Source organism: Geotrypetes seraphini, chromosome 3 (genome assembly GCF_902459505.1).
Source record: "Geotrypetes seraphini chromosome 3, aGeoSer1.1, whole genome shotgun sequence".
In the NCBI taxonomy this organism is placed as follows: Eukaryota; Metazoa; Chordata; class Amphibia; order Gymnophiona; family Dermophiidae; genus Geotrypetes; species Geotrypetes seraphini.
This window is the reverse complement of record NC_047086.1, coordinates 283,566,985-283,592,623: the sequence shown is the minus strand read 5'-3', so window position 1 is coordinate 283,592,623 and position 25,639 is coordinate 283,566,985. Positions and strand designations below refer to the sequence as shown.

Genomic DNA, 25,639 nt, shown 5'->3' with positions numbered 1-25,639 from the left:
GAGCGTGACATGCAGGGTGGCAGGGTAAAATAAGCCAAATTTCACTTCGATGGTCTTGAGGTGAGGGCGATATTCCAGAAGTTGTTTCCATCGCTTGGCGGTTTGTTTAGCAAGGTCAGGAACTAGGAGTATAGAGTTGCCCTCGAACTTCAAGGGATGTTTAAGTTTCGCTTGTCTCATAATCTCCATGACCTGGCCATATCATAAAAGACGCACCACCATAGGCCTAGGATAGCGGGCACCAGGATCGATTTGATGTGTAGGCACGCAGTGAGCCCGATCAATCTCCAGATCGTGTTTGAAAACCAGATCCATAAAAAAGGTGGATCACTCAATTGTTACATATAATGTAAAATCTAAAACAGAGGAGAAAAGACCTCAAAAAACCCCTGGAATATGATCAAACAGACCATAGCCAATTGGGGTTGGTTTTCATCACCGGTCAAAAACCCCTGTATAGTGTTTTTATGTGATTTTAATTCTTTATCTAATGTATATTTAAAAAAATTTTTTTTAAATTTACCACAAAACTTTATAATTTATCAAAAATTGTTATATCAAAATCTCTCTTCATTTCAATTGAGCATAATGAACCAGCAGCTCTAAGTAAATTTCAAAATAAATCAAATTTATAGCTTATAGATGTCAAGTGACCCGACGGAGGTCCCATCCGTTTCGCTCCAACGGGCTTCTTCGGGGGTAACAATAGAGCTTGGATAGTGCCGGTATGCAATAATTTATCAAATTGCTCACATGTTCTACAGAAGAGAGCGAAAGACCATTATATGAATAATTTATTGGCAAATCAGAACCCATTAAGCATTAATTAATGACTGGTTAAATATATCAATCTATCAAAAATGATATCGATATGTAGTACAGAATGTCAGTCATGCAATGATAGTTAAGGAAAACGTGTGTTTTTTACAAACGCATATAAAATATCTGCAGAACATACTGCATCAGTTGTGATAACACAGCTTTAATAAAAAGCTGGAATAACATAAATAAATGGCTGAGAGTACTGAAAAATCTGTATGTATAACAGAGTTGAATCAAAAAAGAGACTCACCCGTGAGGACGCTAAATGCTCATAGTTAGTTTCATCAATCGCATTACAAAATGGCGCCTGTTTTTAAACAGGACGCCAAGGAAATAGAACCAATGAAATCAATGATAATGTCACAAATATTTACGTGTATGAATCATGTGGATACGACGTAAAACGTCAAGGAGAATAAACCAATGAGATCAAAGAACGATCTCATACTGAAGCGCTACAATATTAAACATACTTAATAATGGCGCCTGTTTTTAAACAGGACGCTAAGGAAATAGAACCAATAAAATCAATAATGATGTTTTGAATAATAACGTGCATAAGTCATATGAGTACAACGTAAAACATCAAAAAAATATAATTAAACCAGTGAGATCGAAGAACGATCTCAAACAAGAGCGCTCCAGTATTAAACATGCTCTAGCAATGTGTGAAAACTGATAATACAAGTTATATAACAGTCCACAAAATAAAAACATTGAGAAACTGAAATTTTGAAATCAAAAAATTAAAAAAGCAACATATCTTTAATAGGAATGCATCATATAAATGAAGACAGAATGGTATTGGTGTAGAATGTTGAAACAAAATATGTCGTTTATTAAAAAAACGCATGCCATTCTATTTGATTGTTGAGTCCATCAGGTTCAAACGAATGTAATCTTGAAATCCAATGTTGTTCCCTTCTTAATAACAGCTTGTCACGATTACCACCTCTTCTAGATTTAAATATCTGATCTATGACCCAACATTTTAGATGTTGAAACTTATGATGCATTTCTATACAATGAGTTACTAATGGTGCTTCCTTTTTGTTGCATTTGAGATTAGAGCGATGTTCATTTAATCTGATCTTGAGACTGCGGGTGGTTTTGCCAACATAAAGTTTGCTACACGGACAAAGCAAAAGGTAAACAATGTGTGTTGAATTGCAATTGTTGAAAAAATTAATAAAATATGATTTATTATCAAAAGGATTAACAAACTTATCAGATTGAATCATATGATTTCACAATTCAAACAGCGTCCACATTTGTAATGACCTTTTAATATGGGTTTTGTGATTGTTGTAGATTTCAACTCAGATGGACACAAAAGTTCCTTCAGGTTTTTGCCTCGTGAATAGGAACTTCGGAGAGTGGTATCTTTAAATATGTCCAGTGTTCGCATAACATTCCAATGTTTCTTAACAGTTCGCATAATCTTGGGGCTGGCATTAGTGTATTTTGAAACAAACGTGCAGATGTTATCATTATGTTCTTGTTTGTGAGATGGTTGAAGCAGTAAAGATCGATTATTATATTTTGCCCTTTTATATGAAGATCTCAAATGCTTCGGTGTATATCCTCGTGCTAGAAATTTCTCTTTAAGCATTGATGATTGAGATGAAAAATCTGTATCTGAACTACATATGCGCTTATATCGGAGAAATTGAGAAAAAGGCAAACTGTTTTTGCATCCATGAGGGTGACAGCTTGTAGAATGAAGAAAAGAATTTCTGTCTGTATTTTTATGATGAACTTTGGTAATGAAGCCTTGATTAGTTTGTGTGATACTAATATCTAAAAAAGAAATGTTGTTATAAGAACAAGTATGTGTAAATTTGATGTTTTCATTACAGGTGTTAAGCCATCTTGAAAATGCCATAAACTCATCTAGATCTCCCGTCCACAATATGAAAATATCATCAATGAATCTATGCCAAGATTTAATTCTGCTATGAAATGGTGATGACACTATCCATTCATTTTCAAATTGATTCATGAAGATGCAAGCAATGGATGGTGCAAATGTCGCCCCCATGGCTACTCCCGATAATTGGACATACAATTTTTCTAAAAACAAAAAGTAATTTTCTTGCATGGCCATTCTAGTTAATTTTAACAAGAAATCGGTGGGCACAAAATGGGGACGTGGCCTAGAGTCCAAAACATGTTTAATTGCTTGAATTGCTTCCTCTTGGGGGATTGAGGTGTACAGCGAGTTAATGTCCAAAGTGGCCATCAAATATAATTCATGTTCTTGATTGAAATCTTCTAAGATGCAAAGAAAATGAGTAGTATCTTTGATGTATGTGACATGATTTTCAACATGATCTCTAAGAAATTTGTCTACATAAGATGATAAGGCTTCAAGTAAAGATCCTCTTGCGGAGATGATGGGTCGACCTGGAGGTTTGATCAAATTCTTATGGATTTTGGGTAAAAGATACAAAACTGGAATAGACAGATAAAGAACATTGAGAAATTTATGTTCACGTTTAGTTAAATATCCCTGATCCAATGCTGTTTTGGTAAGTTAAGAGATGGTAGTCTGAAGTCGATGTGTAGGATCTAGATGAATTTCTTTATAGATTAAAGAATTATTTAGTTGTGACAAGGCTTCATCAATATAATCTGATCTATTTAATATAACTATTGCGCCGCCTTTGTCAGCATTTTTAATTACTATTTGGGTGTTTCTACTTAGATCTTTTATGGCTTGAGACTCAATCTTAGTTAAATTATTATTTTTAAATTTGAACGACATCTGATCGACTTCATTTAAAACCATCTGTTTAAAAACAGCCAAAGTGGGATCAAGCGGACCAGGAGGAGTCCATTGTGATCTTTCAAAAACTACGGACCTGTCATATGACTGTTTGCCATCAAAAAATATTTTTAATGATAGTGATCTGATGAATCTTTCAAAATCTATCCGAAATTGGAAAGCATTATGATGATTGGTTAGTACGAAGGATAATCCTAAGGACAAAACATGTTCTTGAACAGGTGTTAAAGTATAAGAAGACAGATTGACTACGGTTGATATTGATTTCTTTGGCGTCCCCTTCTGTTGTTTCTACCACCTCTTTGTCTCCGATAATTTTGTCTTCTTGTGGCTAAAAAATCCGATGATGAATCACTGTTAGATGAAGAACTTTGTGAAGAAGAAATGTTTGAACGATTGGAAACATTAAAAGCATTGATGTTTTTATACGTTTAACTAAACGTGAACATAAATTTCTCAATGTTCTTTATCCGTCTATTTCAGTTTTGTATCTTTTACCCAAAATCCATAAGAATTTGATCAAACCTCCAGGTCGACCCATCATCTCCGCAAGAGGATCTTTACTTGAAGCCTTATCATCTTATGTAGACAAATTTCTTAGAGATCATGTTGAAAATCATGTCACATACATCAAAGATACTACTCATTTTCTTTGCATCTTAGAAGATTTCAATCAAGAACATGAATTATATTTGATGGCCACTTTGGACATTAACTCGCTGTACACCTCAATCCCCCAAGAGGAAGCAATTCAAGCAATTAAACATGTTTTGGACTCTAGGCCACGTCCCCATTTTGTGCCCACCGATTTCTTGTTAAAATTAACTAGAATGGCCATGCAAGAAAATTACTTTTTGTTTTTAGAAAAATTGTATGTCCAATTATCGGGAGTAGCCATGGGGGCGACATTTGCACCATCCATTGCTTGCATCTTCATGAATCAATTTGAAAATGAATGGATAGTGTCATCACCATTTCATAGCAGAATTAAATCTTGGCATAGATTCATTGATGATATTTTCATATTGTGGATGGGAGATCTAGATGAGTTTATGGCATTTTCAAGATGGCTTAACACCTGTAATGAAAACATCAAATTTACACATACTTGTTCTTATAACAACATTTCTTTTTTAGATATTAGTATCACACAAACTAATCAAGGCTTCATTACCAAAGTTCATCATAAAAATACAGACAGAAATTCTTTTCTTCATTCTACAAGCTGTCACCCTCATGGATGCAAAAACAGTTTGCCTTTTTCTCAATTTCTCCGATATAAGCGCATATGTAGTTCAGATACAGATTTTTCATCTCAATCATCAATGCTTAAAGAGAAATTTCTAGCACGAGGATATACACCGAAGCATTTGAGATCTTCATATAAAAGGGCAAAATATAATAATCGATCTTTACTGCTTCAACCATCTCACAAACAAGAACATAATGATACCATCTGCACGTTTGTTTCAAAATACACTAATGCCAGCCCCAAGATTATGCGAACTGTTAAGAAACATTGGAATGTTATGCGAACACTGGACATATTTAAAAATACCACTCTCCGAAGTTCCTATTCACGAGGCAAAAACCTGAAGGAACTTTTGTGTCCATCTGAGTTGAAATCTACAACAATCACAAAACCCATATTAAAAGGTCATTACAAATGTGGACGCTGTTTGAATTGTGAAATCATGATTCAATCTGATAAGTTTGTTAATCCTTTTGATAATAAATCATATTTTATTAATTTTTTCAACAATTGCAATTCAACACACATTGTTTACCTTTTGCTTTGTCCGTGTAGCAAACTTTATGTTGGCAAAACCACCCGCATTCTCAAGATCAGATTAAATGAACATCGCTCTAATCTCAAATGCAACAAAAAGGAAGCACCATTAGTAACTCATTGTATAGAAATGCATCATAAGTTTCAACATCTAAAATGTTGGGTCATAGATCAGATATTTAAATCTAGAAGAGGTGGTAATCGTGACAAGCTGTTATTAAGAAGGGAACAACATTGGATTTCAAGATTACATTCGTTTGAACCTGATGGACTCAACAATCAAATAGAATGGCATGCGTTTTTTTAATAAACGACATATTTTGTTTCAACATTCTACACCAATACCATTCTGTCTTCATTTATATGATGCATTCCTATTAAAGATATGTTGCTTTTTTAATTTTTTGATTTCAAAATTTCAGTTTCTCAATGTTTTTATTTTGTGGACTGTTATATAACTTGTATTATCAGTTTTTCACACATTGCTAGAGCATGTTTAATACTGGAGCGCTCTTGTTTGAGATCGTTCTTCGATCTCACTGGTTTAATTATATTTTTTTTGATGTTTTACGTTGTACTCATATGACTTATGCACGTTATTATTCAAAACATCATTATTGATTTTATTGGTTCTATTTCCTTAGCGTCCTGTTTAAAAACAGGCGCCATTATTAAGTATGTGTAATATTGTAGCGCTTCAGTATGAGATCGTTCTTTGATCTCATTGGTTTATTCTCCTTGACGTTTTACGTCGTATCCACATGATTCATACACGTAAATATTTGTGACATTATCATTGATTTCATTGGTTCTATTTCCTTGGCGTCCTGTTTAAAAACAGGCGCCATTTTGTAATGCGATTGATGAAACTAACTATGAGCATTTAGCGTCCTCACGGGTGAGTCTCTTTTTTGATTCAACTCTGTTATACATACAGATTTTTCAGTACTCTCAGCCATTTATTTATGTTATTCCAGCTTTTTATTAAAGCTGTGTTATCACAACTGATGCAGTATGTTCTGCAGATATTTTATATGCGTTTGTAAAAAACACACGTTTTCCTTAACTATCATTGCATGACTGACATTCTGTACTACATATCGATATCATTTTTGATAGATTGATATATTTAACCAGTCATTAATTAATGCTTAATGGGTTCTGATTTGCCAATAAATTATTCATATAATGGTCTTTCTCTCTCTTCTGTAGAACATGTGAGCAATTTGATAAATTATTGCATACCGGCACTATCCAAACTCTATTGTTACCCCCGAAGAAGCCCGTTGGAGCGAATCGGATGGGACCTCCGTCGGGTCACTAAGATAAGTGCTTGACATCTATAAGCTATAAATTTGATTTATTTTGAAATTTACTTAGAGCTGCTGGTTCATTATGCTCAATTGAAATGAAGAGAGATTTTGATATAACAATTTTTGATAAATTATAAACTTTTGTGGTAAATTTAAAAAATTTTTAAAAAAGTATACATTAGATAAAGAATTAAAATCACATAAAAACACTATACAGGGGTTTTTGACCGGTGATGAAAACCAACCCCAATTGGCTATGGTCTGTTTGATCATATTCCAGGGGTTTTTTGAGGTCTTTTCTCCTCTGTTTTAGAATTTACATTATATGTAACAATTGAGTGATCCACCTTTTTTATTGATCTTTGTATCATTTCGTGGACACTTAGGCACCTTTCCATCCTATATTTCAGTTGAAAACCAGATCCAGCATTTTAGGCAGTGATGTCTGAAGAAAGGAGATGGCATCTTTTCCCTCTCTTCCCTCAGGGATCCCAAGAATTCTAAAATTGTTGCGCTGTGATCTATTTTGCGCGTCTTCGAGCTCGTGCTCCAGAATCGCCATTTTTTTTCAATTGCCGCTGCAGTGTCTTTATGTTAGCTTCATTCACCTCGCCACGTTGTTCCGCTAAATCCAACCGAGAGTGGAAAACAGCCATCTCTGTTGTGAGCGAAGCGAAGTTAGTTTTTAGATCTTGTGTTTTGCACCAAAGTCTGCAAGAGATCACGGATGGAACGGAGTTCATCCATTACCACCTGCAAGGCCTCAGACACCGTATCCGTCTTAGTGGTAGGTGTTTTATAAGGGGAGATGGGTTCGGAACTCTTGCGTTTCCCAGTCTTACTGGAAGCCATAGTTAAATGTGCAACTAGGTTATCTTGAATCCTCCAAAAACAATGTTAGAAGAGCTTCAAATAATTCTTTATAGTAACCGGCCGGGAGAGCATGAACGCTACACAGCCATTCCCTGTCATGCTCACTAGCGCCCCCTGTTGAATAAGTCTTTAATAGGACCCGCCACAACCTCTCTGAGCTCCCTCAGAATCCTGGGATGGATCCCGTCTGGTCAAATCGCTTTGTCCACCTTCAGTTTTTCAAGTTGTTCATAAACATTTTCCTCTGTGAACAGCGCAGAATCTACTCCATTTTCTCACATTACTTTGTTAACAAAAATCCCCCAGTACCCTATCCCTTCATATAACACCTATCTCATTCTCCCTCCCACCCCTCTTCCTTAAGGTCTGCTGATGAAACCAGCCCAACCTAGTTGTGCAATTCACTTCCCCCCCCACCCCACAGTCACAACTCGTTTAACAATAGACTACATCCTTTCTGGTGTAGTATTTTCAAGTACAGGTCTCACACTTTCAAAAAGATTGATTTTTCCCTTGCGATTATCTTTGGCATCTCTAGCCTCCCAACACACTAGGGTATGGAAGGCAGCTCGCCAGTGCCAAATATTTGGGTGTTCATTAAGAAATCCAATGCAGTAATATACACTTTCTAGCTACTAAACCCATTCTATAACACAACAGTCTGGACTCTTTAGCCATATTTCCATAAGCTCCTGGTACATCCAACACCAGTTGTCCCACTGTGCATTATATTGCAGTCCCAAACACCCTTCTCATAAAATACATGGTCAAGTTACATTCAGAGTAGTGAAGATGCAGGAGGATTGCGAAGACCTGCAACGTGACATAAACACACTCGAGAAATGAACTGCAACATGGTAAATGAGAATTAACGTGGATAAGTGTAAGGTGATGCATGTCGATAACAAAAATCTTATACACGAATACAGGATATCTGATGCAGTACTTGGAGAGATCCTCCAGGAAAGAGACTTGGGAGTACTGGTCAACAAGTCAATGAAGCCATTTGTGCAATGTGCGGCAGCGGCGAAAAGGGCAAACAGAATGCTAGGAATGACTTAGGGGTAATGGTGGACATGACAATGAATCTGACGGCACAGTGCGCAGCGGCCGCTAAGAGATCGAATAGAATGCTAGGTATAATCAAGAAGAGTATTATTACCAGAATGAAAGAAGTTATCCTGCTGTTGTATTGGGCGATGGTGTGTCCGCATCTGGAGTACTGAGTCCAATATTGGTCGCCGTACCTTAAAAAGGATATGGCGTTTTTCAAGAGGGTTCAGAGGAGAGCGACACGTCTGATAAAAGGTATGGAAAACCTTTCATACGCTGAGAGATTGGAGAAACTGGGACTCTTTTCCCTGGAGAAGAGGAGACTTAGAGGGGATATGGTAGAGACTTACAAGATCATGAAGGGCATGGAGAGGGACAGATTCTTCAAACTTTCGAAAAATAAAAGAACAAGAGGGCATTTGGAAAAGTTGAAAGGGGACAGATTCAAAACGAATGCCAGGAAGTTCTTCTTTACCCAACGTGTGGTGGACACCTGGAATGCGCTTCCAGAGGGAGTAATAGGGCAGAATACGGTACTGGGGTTCAAGAAAGGATTGGACAATTTCCTGCTGGAAAAGGGGATAGAGGGGTATAGATAGAGGATTACTGCACAGGTCCTGTACCTGTTGGGCCGCCGCATGAGCAGACTGCTGGGCACAATGGACCTCAGGTCTTACCCAGCAGAGGCATTGCTTATGTTCTTATGAATAAAAAGGGGATAATGAATATATCAGAGAAGGTTATCATGCCACTGTACAAGGCCATGGTACGCCCTCATCTGGAATACTGTGTCCAGCACTGGTCGCCTTATAGGAAGAAGGACACAGTACTACTCGAAAGGGTCCAGAGAAGAATGACTAAAATGGTTAAGGGTCTGGAGGAGTTGCCGTACAGTGAGAGATTAGAGAAACTGCGCCTCTTCTCCCTTGAAAAGAGGAGACTGAGAGGGGACATGATCGAAACATTCAAGATAATGAAGGGAATAGACTTAGTAGAAAAAGACAGGTTGTTCATCCTCTCCAAGGTAGAGAGAACGAGGGGATAGATTCCGTACAAACGTAAGGAAGTTCTTCTTCACCCAGAGAGGCTGTTATAGGGGAAAACACCCTCCAGGGATTCAAGACAAAGTTAGACAAGTTCCTGCTGAACCAGAATGTACAGAGTTAAGGCTAGTCTCAGTTATGGCACTGGTCTATGACCTAAGGGCCGCCGCGTGAGCGGACTGCTGGCATGATGGACCACTGGTCTGACCCAGCAGCAGCAGTAGTTCTTATGTTATTATTATGACCCACCTGATAATATCCAGAATAACTGTCTCTGGCAGCATGGACTAGTGCTGCCCGATTCAGGAAAAAATATTTCAATTCAATTCAGCCTATTGAATCGATGATTCAATTCGATTTTCCTGCACAATTGGGTGTTTTTTCCAAACATCCTGGTGTGTTTATTTTATAGCCTCTGCCCTCTCCTACCCACACTGGTGCTGTGGTGTAAACAAAATAAACAAACAAAAAAGACTTTTCCTCTCTTTGTTAAATCCTAGCTTATCTCTGGCAGGATACAATTTCCAAATCTGACACATTATAATCACAAAACAGAAAATAAAATTATTTTTTTTACCTTTTGTTGTCTGGCCATTTTTCAAGTCATGTTGGTCCCAGGCTCTGCAACAAACGTTCTTCTGCAACAAACTTGCTTGCCAGGGTCTCTTACCCAGATCCACCATCTTTCCTTTTCTCAACTACCCTGTCATCCAACATATCTCCCTCATTCCCCACCAGCTCTCCCTTTCTCTTTCTAATTACCCTCCTATCCAGTATCTCTATCCCCCCCACCATCTCTTGTGTCCAACTTCTCTTCCTTTCTGTTCCTTTCCTCCCTAAATCCCATTGTCCACCATCTCTCTCCCTCTCCTGATTTTAGATTCTTATTTCTTCTATCCTTACCCCATCTCCCCTCTCCATGATCTCCCCCCTCCACCATCCATCTTCCCCCTCCACCAAGTTAATTTCTCCCATCTATCTTCTCCCTATCTCTCTTCCAGTCCACCAACTCCCATCTCCCCTCTCCCTCCATCTACCTTTTTTATTTTTTTTTTTATCCAGAGGAATCCCTTATCCTTACCAAGGTTTCTTATCAGAATTTTAGCTGTACAGAGACAAAACAAGCTTTTCCATCGAGGTTTAAATATTTAATTGATTATCTTCAGAAAAAAATTCAAATCTCAATATGCAAAAGGCACCAGCCAATCTGACAGGATTTATCAGAGCCAGAAAGTTATATTTTACAAATTATAAAGCAGATTTTGTTTCTGGCTGTAATTGCAGTGTTTGTGATCTCCAGGAGACTTCATGATGATTGTTTGAATAATAGACAGTAGGAGTCAAGAAAATTGGCTCTGCCCTAAGTTGATGACCATGCTAAAACTTCAAATAAACAGGAAACAAACAAACAAATGGGAAAATGACACGGCCCAGAAGAGTACCGGCTGACAGGCACTATGTCTAAAAATCTTTGATGCATCAAGGAATAGGTCATCCAGTTTTTAAAGATCCTGTAACATCATCTCAACATATAAAACCAGGCATTTCACTTATAACCATACAATTAACCTTTGCACTTCTGGGATTCACTCTCACATTGCACCCATCCAGAATGTACCGCCCAAAACAGAATACTGTATTCCAGAAATATTTCTTAAGAGGCGAAGGCAGCACAAAGCAAGCTTACGCACAATACCGTGGGCAGATTCATTTCCAGTGCAGGAAATTGGTTCAAAATAACAGGCAGTCACCCATGCAAAGTCTAGACTCCACTCAGTAACCTCAAGTTAGAAGGATTTAAGTTGTCACTGGCAGCCTCAGGGCAATGGGTCCTGGGACACTGGGACAAGGAAGAACTCTTGTGAGCCGCTGCGGGCAGCACAAGGAAGGAAGAAGAAAAAAGGTTCACAGAAGGAAACACCACCACACCAGGTAGGTAATCTTCAGGTAATAACGGGGTTTATTCTTTAAATCAAAATAAATCAAGCCAGCTTGCTTGTTTCCATATTAACCAGTTCAAAAAAAACCCGCAAACTTGTCAGAATTCAGTGATTAAGAATAGTCCCAAAACAATCAAAATATACAATTAAACAGTCTCTGGATGAATGTTGGTTACATACGGTTCCAAACAACTCATGCAAGCCTTCTCCAAAGCTGCGCCTGGCTCTCCAGCCAAATAATAGTCCCACTTGGAAATCTTCACAGGAAAAAAAACAACAATCTCTTGTGCTGATACCTTCAGCCTGCGCCAGTGCTATGGCACTGGCCCTCCCAGCAGCTGACGTGCTGGCCAGGCAGTGTGCTCTGCGTGGTGGTAACTTTGCCAATTATAGGCCCTCTATCCCATCACAGAAAACGCGGAGCAAACCCACACTGCCAGGGAAACAGAAAAACTTAAAATTCAAAATAAGTCTTTCACAGTTCTCACCGGTGCCTCCAAGCACCCCACCTCCTTCAGGGTTACCAAAAAGAAAACTATGAAGTAGCTTAGATAAGTAAGGTTTCAGCTATTCACTTAGGCAGTTTCAACTACTTGCCTCTGAAACAGCAAACCTCCATGGGCATGGCTCCATTCTGTAGCTCAGCATATGGCTCTGGCTCCAGCTCCATGTCCTGAGGATCTTCAGGCATGTAGAGAGGCTGTTCTACTCCAGCCTCAGTCAGATCCATGCTTTCCACATGTTCGCTGCCAATCAGAGCTCTCAACCCTGAGCGCCGCTGCCCGTACTCTAGCTGCTCCTTCTCCTTCTGCCTCTGCCTCTCTAACAGCTCAGCTCTTTGGGATAACAGTCTGCAGCCACGCCCCAAACCCTCAGGTGAAAATGATTTCCTGGGAACTAATCTAGGACTGTGAGGGGGATGGGAAACCTGCACTTCTGCTCTCCCGCTTCCTCTATAGGTCAAAGAAAGAAAGTCATCCAACTTGTCAGTTTGGGGTTTAAATGGGCTGTTTGTGTAGTGTCTGCTCTTGAGCTGTGCACTGCTCTGGGGGCAGACCTAGCAGGCATAGGCTGCATACCACAAAGTATGCCACAGTTAGCAATGAGTGAAAAGCAGAGTCAAGCTGAGACCTATGTGAATAGTTTGCTTAGCCTACGGCTGGCTCCGATTAGCCATAATTCATTTGATTAAAATCAATATCCAAGGCTGGACCCACTGCAGGGAAAGTCCAGAAGAAAGATGAAGCTGATTTTGCAATGTTATAGTACAATGATTTGTAAATGCACGGATCAATCACACATGGGGCAGCAACACAGAAAGGAGAGAGCGTAAGTGCGTGAGCGAGCAAAAGCAGAACTAGTCACTTGAAAACCTTCACCGTTCAGGGGCTAGGGGTATAGGACTGAAAAGTCCAACCAACGTTTAAAGATGCATTCTGGGGTCTACTTTCAGGGCCCTTTCTGAGCAGCAGTGGTGCAGTAAGGAGAAGACGCCCGTAGTAGCGGCAGGGTAGTGAATTGCATTTGTTATCACCGCTTTTGCCTGGCCAGGGAGGAGAAGAGAAATACTTGCGACTGGGAAAAAGAGAGCCTTGCTGCCGCCGATCTGCACCAGAGACCCGTTTGGGCTTTCCCTCTGCCACCGGAGTCCTTGCTTCGATGTAACTTCCAGTTTTGCAAAACCGGAAGTTACACCAGAAGCAAGGACTCCAGTGGCAGAGGAAAAGCCCGAACGGGTCTCTAACAAGGGGGCCGACGAATTGGTAAGTCCGATTTTCTTAAAAAAAAAACAAACTGATTTGAATTGATTCACCCAAAGTGAATCGGAGAATCGATTCGAATCGTGAATTGGGCAGCACTAGCATGGACGGAGTAAGAGTGTATAAGGTAACTGGTATTGACGTACTCATTCTCCAATATATTTGGGGTAGCCTGGCCATTCTTAAAGATGTTGAGTCTATGGAATCTTCCTCATACAGGTTCAATCCTAATCTATCTACAGCTGAACACTGTCCTAGAGGGGGGCTATGTTTTGAAAAGTCCATTGTAGTTTGACGGGCTGATAAGGGTGATGCTATTGTGGTATGAGACAGGGAGAATTCTCTCTTTGAAGCTAATTCTCAAATTCAGAATGTGAATAATTATCATCTTTTGGAAAATGATCCTTCAGACTGGGTTCATAGCCTGGTACTAGATGTTGCTTCTGAGGGTAGGAAGACAGGCTTTTTGACTATGCATGAGTTTAATTTTTTAACTTTTCATTAGTTTAGAGTGTCTGCTTTCTACCTTCTTCAAAAAATACATAAAAACCTTTCTAACTCCTCCTCCCCCCCCCCCCCCCCCCCGATAGGCCTATTGTGTCTGCTCGTGACTCTCTTTTGGAAAGATTGTGTGTGTTTGTTGATTATCTTTGCAACCCTGTTTGGACAAAGTGCAGTCCCTTTTGAAAGACACTACTCAATTCCTTCATGGATTATCTGCTCTAGAGGGCCAGTGGACACAGGTGACGTTTCTTGTCACTATTGATGTGGCCTCCTTATATACCTCAATCTCTCAAGCAGAAGCACTTGTGGTCCTTCAAAGCTTTCTGGCTGAATGTCCCTGCCCTCACCTAGTCCCCACTGAATTTTTTGATACAACTAAGTGTCATAGCCATGGAAAAAAATTATTCTGTTTTTGAGCAATGCTTTTATCAGCAATGCTCAGAGGTGGCGATGGGGGCTTCTTTCGCCCCCCACTATGACGAATCTACATATGGCAGCATTCAAGGTTAAGTTCATCTATTCCTCTGTATATGCTCACAAGATGCAGTGTTGGCCAGGTTTATAGATGACATCTTCTGTGTGTGGACTGGGTCATTGAATGAGCTGAAAGACTTCAAGAGCTATATTAATAATTGTCATCCTGCTTTGAAGTTTGATGTCACCTACAGTTCTACCCATATCCATTTCTTGGATGTGCTGATTCTACTGGAAGAGGTCCAAATGGTGACAACAGTGTTTTCAAAAGAAATGGATAGGAACTCCCTGCTGAGTATGCACCCTTTCTCTATGAAGACGAGTATCCCCTATGCTTAATTTTTGTGATATCGCCGGATATGTAGTACCAATCAGGAATATCTGTCTAGAGCTGAGGAGCTTCGTAAAAAATTTGAGGACCATGGATATCCAAAATCCATGATCAATAAAGCAGCCAAGCGGGCCTTTATCAATCCCAGGGATCAATTATTGCAATACTGTGGTGCCCAGCAGCAGGAAGATGTCATGCCATTTGTTTCCAAATACACTATTCAATTTAGGCAGGTTCAAAGGATTGTTATCTCTCATTTAAATATCTTGCGGGTTTATCCCTGTTTTGCTGACACCAGATTTTTATTTGCCTTTGGGAGAAACACTAATCTATGTGACCTGCTGAGCCCTAATGAATTGATGCCACTGGGGGAGGCAGAGCTGGTGGTCCTTGTAGGGCATGGTAAATGTGCCAAATCATAATGGAAACTCGGATGTTTGTACACCCTAAAACTATGTACTCCTACCTTTTGAAGAGCAATATTACCTTATAAATTGGTTGGTGTCATATACATCATTCAGTGTCTTTGTGGCCTTCTGTATATTGGACAAACTTCGCTGGCTTTGAAGACTCATCTATTAGAGCTTCGTTCATGCCTAACTACCAAATGGATGGATGAACCTCTGGTTGCCCATTGTAGCCAGCTGAAGCATGATTTCTGGTCTCTCAGATGTTGTGTGTTAGAAGACTGCCCTAAACCTATCAGGAGGGGTGATTTGCAACATCTCCTACGTCAGAAGGAACGCGTTGGATTTTTCTTCTGCAATCAGTGGAGCCTTCTGGCTTGAACGTATGAGTGGAGTGGTCTGCTTTTTTCTGATTGGCTTACAGGAGTGGCAGTGGATTGGCTGTTTGATATTGTGGGTGGAGTTCTCTACAGTTCTTGCTGACGATCGCTGGTGTCTGGAATCACCGGCACCACACTGTGTGCAGTGTGTCTTTGCAGTTCCTGTCTTTGAGTGGTAATATCAGCTATCTATTGCTGAGACAAGATCCCTGACGCAGCTCCAGTGAAACACGGAAGTTCCCTGTCGGGTCTTGTGCTAATGGCATTTGTTTAGCAGGAAGTTGAGCCTTTGATTGTTTCAGGCTTTTGGGAATACTGGCAGCAACGGCAGCGCTATACAACAGCTAAGTGCTTGTAGTTTTTGTGGCATTTTTTGCTTTTGACTGCGCACTGCTGATTACTAACTGTGCCCTTGTGGTATATTGAATCTTTCCCTGCAAGTATTGAAATGACTCTTTGCATTACCTGATTGGAAGAAGAAATGACTGATTATTGAATATGATTTAAGAAAGTGGAGTTTTTTTGAACCCATGAAGCTCATCTGAGGTTTTTTCCTCCACTTTTTTTCTTTTCAATCTCTTAACCAAGATGTTAGAATCCATCATATCCACTCAACTCTCCTCCTACCTAGAAAGATTCTCTATTCTCCTACCCCACCAATTCGGCTTCAGACCCAACTTCAGCACCGAATCCCTATTAGCCTCACTAATCTCTAAGGTACAACAACTTCATTCTCGCAACAAATTCACTGTACTTCTACAATTCGACCTCTCCGCAGCTTTCGACGTCGTCCATCATGATATCCTAATCTTCCAACTCTCTGAAATAGGCATAAGTTCCACAGTCCTAGACTGGTTCTCGAAATTCCAATTCGGCTTCAGACCCAACTTCAGCACCGAATCCCTATTAGCCTCACTAATCTCTAAGGTACAACAACTTCATTCTCGCAACAAATTCGCTGTACTTCTACAATTCGACCTCTCCGCAGCTTTCGACGTCGTTCATCATGATATCCTAATCTTCCAACTCTCTGAAATAGGCATAAGTTCCACAGTCCTAGACTGGTTCTCGAAATTCCTATGCTTACGCTCCTACACCGTTAACATAAACGGTACCTCATCCCCTCCCTGGAAGCCGATATGTGGAGACCTGCAAGGCTCACCCCTCTCTCCTATCCTTTTAAATATTTACATGTCCTCTTTGAAACTCCTTCATCTAGCCCCCCTGGAAACTCTCTACACAGCAACAAATTCGCTGTACTTCTACAATTCGACCTCTCCGCAGCTTTCGACGTCGTCCATCATGATATCCTAATCTTCCAACTCTCTGAAATAAGCATAAGTTCCACAGTCCTAGACTGGTTCTCGAAATTCCTACGCTTACGCTCCTACACCGTTAACATAAACGGTACCTCATCCCCTCCCTGGAAGCCGATATGTGGAGTCCCGCAAGGCTCACCCCTCTCTCCTATCCTTTTCAATATTTACATGTCCTCTTTGAAACTCCCCCTGGAAACTCTCTACACCTATGCTGACGATATCCTCATCCTCCTTGAGACCGACTCGAACCTCACTAACCTTGCTGAGAACATATCCGCATGTATAATGAACCTTCAATCCTGGGCACATTCTGTACAAATGAAATTGAACGAGTCCAAAACAAAACTACTTTGGCTCGGCCCAATATTAGGTCATTTACCCACCTCCATCCCATTATCTTCCGGCTCCACTCTTCAGCTTGAGTTTTCAAGCAAAGTCCTTGGCATCATCATAGACTCTCTCCTTCAATGACCACCTCAACTTCTTGGTAAAAAAATGCTTCTTTAGTCTTCATATGCTGAGGAAAATGAGATCGTACTTTCATCATTCTCACTTCGTCGTCCTTGTTCAATCCACCATCCTCTCTAGACTGGATTATTGCAACTCCATCTATTTAAGCCTAACTAAAAAAAAAACTCCATAGACTTCAGCTAATCCAGAACGCCGCGGCTAAGCTTATTTTCGCTAAAGGCAAGTTCGACCACGTCTCCCCTCTCCTGTCCAAACTTCATTGGCTCCCAGTTCACTCCAGAGTCCTCTTTAAATGTGCCTGTTTAGCTTTCAAGATCCTACATGGCATCCTCTCTCCCGTTATCCCACTCTTCTGGAACTCCACTAACCCTAATTCCACTAGATCCTCCCAAAAACTGAAACTATCATTCCCCTCTGCAAAAGGTATATCCCGCGTAGGAAAACTAGGAACATCCCTCCCCTTTAGAACCACAGAACTCTGGAACAACCTCACATCCCCGCTCAGAATTTCAAGCTCTCTCCAATCCTTCCGCAAACACCTGAAAACTTAGCTCTTTTCAAAAATCTAACACCTCCCGCTCTTTGGTATCCTGTCCCTCTTTATCTTCCTAGCTCCTTTCCTATAACCCTTCATTGTAGCTCCTTTTCAACTTAACCCTGTAAACCGTGCCGAGCTCTACGCTTGTGAAGAGGGCGCGGTATACAAACCTAAGGTTTAGTTTAGTTTAGTTTGATTTCCTGTTTTTTGAATGATTGTGTGTGCGATTGGCCTTTCTCTTTACTCTTCCCCTTTATGCATTGAGTAGGCTGTGGTTGTGTGAATGCAGGGGGGCTTCTATATATTAGTGATTATAGAGTATGTATAATGGATTTTTGTGATTAAATGTACTCTCTCCTGTGAATTTTGTAGTTGAAAATGCCCATTATTATACTGTTGCTCAATTTGCCAGCTTTCCTAATCTCTGAAAACATTTCTTCGTCTGTCTGCTCATTCTGTCCCAGGAAATGGTAGTATAACCCTACCTTTATATTCCTTCCCTTCACACGTGTAATTTCTATCCATATGGATTCTACATTGCTATCTGTGTCGTGCAGAATGTTTATTTTGTTTGATTCAATTCTCTCTTTAACATATAGCACAACCCCCCTCTCCCTCCAATTTGATATACTCTATCCTTGTGATATAATTTGTACCCAGGTAACTGTCCCATTGATTGTCCTCCTCCTACCAAGTCTCTGAGATGCCTATTATATCTACCTCATCATTCAGTGCTATATACTCTTAACTCTCCTACTTTATTTTTTAGACTTCTAGCATTTGTATATAAACACTTCAAATTGTGTTTCTTCCTTGTATCCAGGCTGCTGAGAAGATGACAGGAATAACTTGTTATCTTTCCTCTGCTTTCCTCTTAAGCACTCTTGGTTTTCTTTCACCGTTTTTGAAACCTCTCTATTGTGACTCCCTAAATGTTCTGATTCAACAGTATCCTTCAAGGATACTCCACACTGAACCATCTGCTCCTGGGCAATTGTCTGCTTTCCCCCTCATCTTAGTCTCAAAGCTGCTCTATCTCTTTTTTAAATGTTAGCGTCTGCAGTCTGGTTCCATTCAGATTAAGATGGAGTCCATCCTTTCAGAATAGGCTCCCCTTTTCGCAGAAGGTAGCCCAGTTCCTAATGAATCTAAATCCCTCAACCCTGCATGAACGGTTGTACTTGATGTACTTGGTTGACAAGAATGGAGAGAAATTAATATTGGTTGAGAGTGCCTTCTAGAGATATTAAGGGACCAAGATCATACCAAGAAAATCCCCAGACCATAACCCTGCTGCGACCAGCTTGTGTACATCCAACAATGGCTGCTGGGTGTTTGTTCTCAGCAGTTTCACACCTGACACACCAATGTCCATCCATTCAATGGAGCTCAAAGGGTGACTCATCGGAGAAGGCAACCCTCTGCCAGTTCATGCAAGTCCAATGTTGGCACTCCTTTGCAAATTGCAGCCATTTTATGCGGTGAACCCTTGTAAGCATGGGTGCAGTCACCAGCCGTCTGCTCCAAGGCCCCATTTGCAACAGTGTTCACTGCACAATCTTATTGGACGCACCTCTAGAGGCCCCCAGTTCATTAGGATGGTGAGTTTCTCCATGGTTGTATGCTGATCAGCTCCCACCAACATGTGCAGCAGACATTCACCTCTCGCATTGATGGCTCGTGCTGCCCCACAGTAACCATGTCAGGTCATCAAAAACATTCCATTTGTCAATTCACAGTACACTTTAACCACAGCAGCCCGTGAACAGTTCACAAACTCTGCCATTTCCTAAATGCTGCTGCCCTTGGCCTGGTAGCCGATGATCATGCCTTTTTCGATGTCTGTCTGATAAGAACATAAGAAGTTGCCTCCACTGGGTCAGACCGAGGTCCATCTCGCCCAGCGGTCCGCTCCCGCGGCGGCCCATCAGGTCCGTGACCTGTGAAGTGGTTTCTGCCTATTTCTATAAACTACCTCTAGTTATATCTGTACCCCTCTATCTCCTTATCCTCCAGGAACCTATCCAAACCCTCCTTGAACCCCTGTACAGAGTTCTGGCCTATCACATTCTCTGGAAGCGCGTTCCATGTGTCCACCACCCTCTGGGTAAAAAAGAACTTCCTAGCATTTGTTTTAAACCTGTCCCCTTTCAGTTTCTCTGAGTGACCCCTAGTGCTTGTGGCTCCCCACAGTTTGAAAAATCTGTCCTTATTCACTTTCTCTATGCCCTTAAGGATTTTGAAGGTTTCTATCATGTCCCCTCTAAGTCTCCTCTTCTCCAGGGAGAACAGCCCCAGCATTTTTAACCTGTCAGCGTATGAAAAATTTTCCATACCGTTTATTAGTTTAGTCGCCCTCCTCTGCACTCCCTCGAGTATCGCCATGTCCTTCTTGAGGTAAGGTGACCAGTATTGAACACAGTACTCCAGGTGCGGGCGCACCATTGCGCGATACAGCGGCATGATGACTTCCTTCGTCCTGGTTGTAATACCTTTTTTGATGATGCCCAGCATTCTGTTTGCTTTCTTTGAGGCTGTCGCACATTGCGCCGATGGTTTCAGTGATGTGTCGACCATCACCCCCAGGTCCCTTTCAAGGTTACTCACCCCTAGCAGTGTTCCCCCCATTTTGTAGCTGAACATCGGGTTCTTTTTCCCTACATGCATGACCTTGCATTTTTCTACGTTAAAACTCATTTGCCACTTTTTTGCCCAGTCTTCCAGTTTCGTTAGGTCCCTTTGCAGGTCTTCACAGTCTTCCGTGTTTCTAACCCTGCTGCAGAGTTTGGTGTCATCAGCAAATTTGATAACCTCACATTTTGTCCCTGCCTCCAGATCATTAATAAATATGTTGAACAGTAGAGGTCCCAGCACTGACCCCTGTGGAACTCCGCTCGTGACCCATTGCCAGTCAGAGTATTGGCCTTTTACTCCAACCCTCTGCTTCCTGCCAGCCAACCAGTGTTTGATCCATCGGTAGATATCCCCTTGCACCCCGTGGTACCACAGCTTTTTAAGTAGCCGTTCATGAGGTACCTTGTCGAAGGCTTTTTGGAAGTCAAGGTAAATGATGTCTATGGATTCCCCCTTATCCATCTGGCTGTTTATTCCCTCAAAGAAGTACAGCAAGTTCGTGAGGCATGACCTTCCCTTGCAGAAGCCATGTTGGCTCGCCTTCAGTTGTCCATGGTTTTCTATGTATTCGCATATTGTGTCCTTTACCATTGCTTCCATCATCTTCCCTGGAACCGAGGTCAAGCTCACAGGCCTGTAGTTTCCCGGGTTACCCCTTGATCCCTTCTTAAAGATGGGCGTGACATTTGCTATTTTCCAGTCCTCTGGGATCTCCCCTGTTTTTAGGGAGAGGTTACATATTTGGCGAAGTGTCTCTGCTATTTCGTTTCTCAGTTCTTTTAGTACCCTTGGTTGGATGCCGTCCGGGCCTGGTGATTTGTCGCTCTTTAGTCTGTCTATCTGTCTGAGGACATCCTCTTTGCTCACCTCTAGTTTTACCAACCTTTCATCTTGTTCTCCGTTTATAATCTCCTCGGGTTCCGGAATATTGGTTGTGTCCTCTCTGGTGAAGACTGACGAGAAGAATTTGTTTAACCTGTCAGCTATCTCTTTTTCCGCCTGTATCGCTCCTTTCCTGTCTCCGTCATCCAGTGGTCCCACTTCCTCTCTGGCTGGTTGTCTCCCTTTCACATACCTGAAGAAGGGTTTGAAGTTTCTTGCTTCTCCTGCCAGTCTTTCCTCATATTCTCTCTTTGCTTTCCTGACCTCTCGATAACAAAATCCGTTTTTTTTCCCCATGACAGGCATGGTTGCTATATTGGCAACTTGCTGACTTCTGACATATACCCTTGAAGTCTACGCACGACACATGCATTTGTTCATTGGCTGTGCATCTTTGACCTCAGAAGTAGGCAGTGGTCATAATAATGTGACTTGACCATGTATATTAAGTCCTTCCAATAGCTTTGAATTTTGTCACACAACCAGAACATATGTCCCAGCATCCCTTCTGCCTCTCCACATTTTCAAACATTGCTCACTGGCCTGCCCCCCACAATAGTAGTTATTTCTTGGAGAGATAAACCCGGTATAATACTCTATAGTAACACTTTGCAAATTAGCACTGCGGGTCAACTCTACTGGGTCCCATAAGTTGACTTTCACATCCCATACCTGTAAAGACAAGTGCAGATACTTTTCCACTTCCTACGGCAAGAACTCATATCTTTGCCTGGTGACGGTCTAAGGAGCTATTTATATAGTCTAGAAACACTGATTTATTCTTAAGTATCTGCTCCCCAAAAAGTGCGCACATGCTTTCCCATATGTTTACCCAGTTGTTCCTAGTCTAAGGTGGTCCAATAATGTTTAAGTTGACAGGACAGTTTGCAAATCCATTTCCCCATCTAGCTCTCACCCTCCTTTGGATATCATCGTACTCTTGCAAGGTCCCATATTCTTTCAAGATCTGTTCTAATCGCCATATGCGAGGGTCATTTCATAAATAATGCAAATTATTTTTTTTTTTATTTACATGTTTGGTTATTTTCAAGTATTTCTTTGCAATTCTTCAATATAGCCTACCTGCTTTGCAATGACCGAGACCCAACATCTGGGAAGCTTCATTATTCCATCCAAGACACCATTTTTGTTCAGTTGCCGAATGGCTCAGGTACCGGCGGAAGAAAGCTCTTCCAGAAATGCAAAACGATGTCCACGCATAGGTTGTTTCAACATTGGAAAAAGGTCAAAGTCTGGTGGACTCATGTCTGGACTGTAGGGAGCATGAGGTAAAACCTCCCAGCCGTATTCATGTAGTTTTTCAATGCCGACATTCCCTATGTGTGGGCGAGCATTGTTGTGAAGAATGAGTGGCCCAGCCAAGAGCAACTGAGGTCGGGTTTTGTGCATTTTTCTGCACATGTTTTGCAAAAACTCACGATAATATACTGCTGTGACACACATGGAACTTTGTCTGTGATGATGATGCCTTCATGATCATAAGCAAAAATCATCATTTGTTTGTCTTGAGTTAATCGAAATATTTGGCCATGGGGATGATGGAGCTCTCCACTCGTCATTGAAAAACTACACAAATACGGCTAAATAAAATAAAAATTAAAAAAGTATGCATTATTTATGAAATGACCCTTGTTCCTTCCTTTTCCCAATGTATAAAGGTTGCATTCACATTCCCTGACCTAAATAATATATGGCCTCTCTTAATGGAATTAGATCTGTCACCTCTGGATCTTCTCCCAATTGATTAGTACAAAGTGATGCACATTGGAAAGAGTAATCCAAATCATAGTTACCGGATGCTATGGGCTGCAAAATCCCAAGGGAATAGTACAGTTTAGAGGTGAAGAACTTTTGTGCATGGAAGAAGAGCAGGACTAGGGTGTGATAGTATGTGATGATCTTAATGTGGCCAAACAGGTTAAAAAGGTGACGGCAAAATGGATGGAGCAACACCCCTATGAGATTGCTGAGAGAAGAAATAAGAGTTGATAAACACAAATTTGTTATATACTATTAGTCTTTCAAAAAACTACAAAAATTAGGGGACACTCTATGAATTACTTCTAAGTAGACTGCATGTAGGTGTTCCAATGGGCATACTTTGGGCAGAAAAAGGGGTGGAGTTCCAAAGTACATGTACACTTTATAAAATGTTTGAATACATGGATACTGTACATAAATGTCACCAGTATCAGATCAGATATAAATCAGTACAAGAGCATGTATGTGCTGTTGAGGATTATTGTAGAAATCTGGTTTATGATGACAGATTGGCACCTATGTTGCCTTTGGAGGAGAGGGGGGCACTTTGTTTAAAATTTTTGTCGGCATTCTATTGTAAAATTACCCTCATGCATTTGCATTACAGCATGGTGATTGTAGAGGTGTCTTTTGAATTTCTGGGTTTATTTTGTCTTCCATGCTTTGTTTTAGAGATGTCTTCAGTTAGAGCCATACAATGAAGCATGCCAGTACATGAAAGGACTTGGTCACGTGTCAATGGGGCAGTTTTATGAAGGAATAAAAGCACAGACAAAAGTAATGTTAAATGATCCACTTCCAGGCCAGAAAGCAAGCCCAGAATATTTGAAAGTAAAATATCTCAGAGGTAAGTAACAGTTTCTTAGTTTAAAAAATTTACATATCATTTTAAGTAAAAACAAAGTTACTTTTCTGCTAATGGCATATTGATATAGATCCAACTTAATGGTGTAATTTTTTTTGCAATTTCATCCTTATTCTTGCACTTAAAGAACCAAGTAGTTGGCTGGGTGAATAAGTATATTTACATTTTCATTGCATATTTTCATCTTGTGTTTCGTGGCTTCTTTGCTGCTGTAGCAAGATGATTTCCATAATCCTCCTCTGAGAATAGGAAAAAAAACCTTTTAATTCACCAACTTGCATGTGATCATTTTAAATTAGGGTTTATTCACCAAAAATAGATGTTATAAAAATTTCCTGCCCTGTATCTAGTTAAGCATACAGTAGAATCTGTTGTCCGGCACCCATGGGGACTGGTTTTATGCCGGATAACTGTAATTTCTGGTTATTTGAGAGTTAATATAAAAATAGTTGTCTCCCTTCCCACCTCACTCTTATCATCGGCCTACTGAACAACATGATTGTAGAGTCCAATGGTGATACCAGAAAGCACAAACTATAATCATTGTGGTTGAGCAATATGAGACTGTGGTAACAATTTGCAATACAGCAAGAGAACATGTAATAATTTTAAGAACGGGACAATGTGGTTTTGAAAGGAACTGAAAAAGAAAAGGCTTTGTTCCAGTCTAGGTTTTCTGGTCCAATGGGGTATTCCCGTTGAGCTATTTTTTAAAGAAAGAAGTTGGGTAGTGTGATTTGTTCACAGAGTGTGTGGTTTGGTAATATGTTATTTAAATCGGTGTGACATAAATATATTTATTATGTGGTAATAAAAAAAATAAAAACTGATAAGTGCAATAGAAGGCTTCTTGAAGAAAGATATAGTGGCACTAGAAAAGGTTCAAAGAAGAACAACCAAGATGATAAAGGGGATGGAACTCCTCTTGTATGAGGAAAACTAAAATGGTTAGGGCTCTTCAGCTTGGAAAAGAGATGTCTGAAGGGAGATATGATTGAAGTCTACAAAATCCTGAGTTGAGTAGAACGGGTACAAGTGGATCGATTTTTTTTTTTACTCCATCAAAAATGACTCTAGGAACTTAAGATGAGTGCAGAGTATATAACAAGCATTTTGTTTTGTGAATTGTTTGAAATGCTAATAATAATAATTAAAAAATGAGCATGAAAGTGTGGTAAAACTGCATATATGGCGCATAGTGCACTAGTACTCACAGTTTTTTCTGGCTGTGGTTATAGCTACCAGAAAAATGGTGAACAAGACTAAGATTGCTTTACCTCTATATCACTCCATGGTGTGATCTCACTTTGAGGTCGATTCTAGTCACCTTTTCATGGAACTAGAAAAGGTTCAAAGAAGAGCAACCAAGATGATAAAGGGGATGAAACTTCTTTCCTATGAGGAAAGACTGAAAAGCTTAGGGCTCTTCAGCTTGGAAAAGAGATGGTTGAGGGTAGATATGATTGAAGTCTACAAAATCCTGAGTGGTGTAGAATGGGTACAAGTGGGTAATTTATTTTTTTTATTTTTTTTACTTCATCGAAAATTACAAAGACTAAGGGATACTCGATGAAGTTACAAGGAAATACTTTTAAAACCAATAGGAGGGAAGATCACGTGATGCTGTGAGCTGGTGAGCAGCTACTTGAGCCGGATCTGGAGCCTTTACCC

General features: G+C 40.4%; 1 protein-coding gene across 5 annotated transcripts in view; it reads left to right on the top strand.

Moving 5' to 3' along the window:
- TTC13 (tetratricopeptide repeat domain 13) overlaps nt 1-25,639 on the top strand; it is a 290,777-nt gene that overhangs the window by 114,346 nt on the left and 150,792 nt on the right. For all 5 annotated transcript variants that reach the window (XR_004538644.1, XM_033935670.1, XM_033935673.1 and 2 more), the window contains one exon: nt 23,776-23,950. Coding sequence is in view for 4 of the 5 variants with exons in the window: in XM_033935670.1 (XP_033791561.1) it covers nt 23,776-23,950 (175 nt within the window). In the remaining variant the exon portion in view is untranslated. The remainder of the gene's footprint in view (nt 1-23,775; nt 23,951-25,639) is intronic.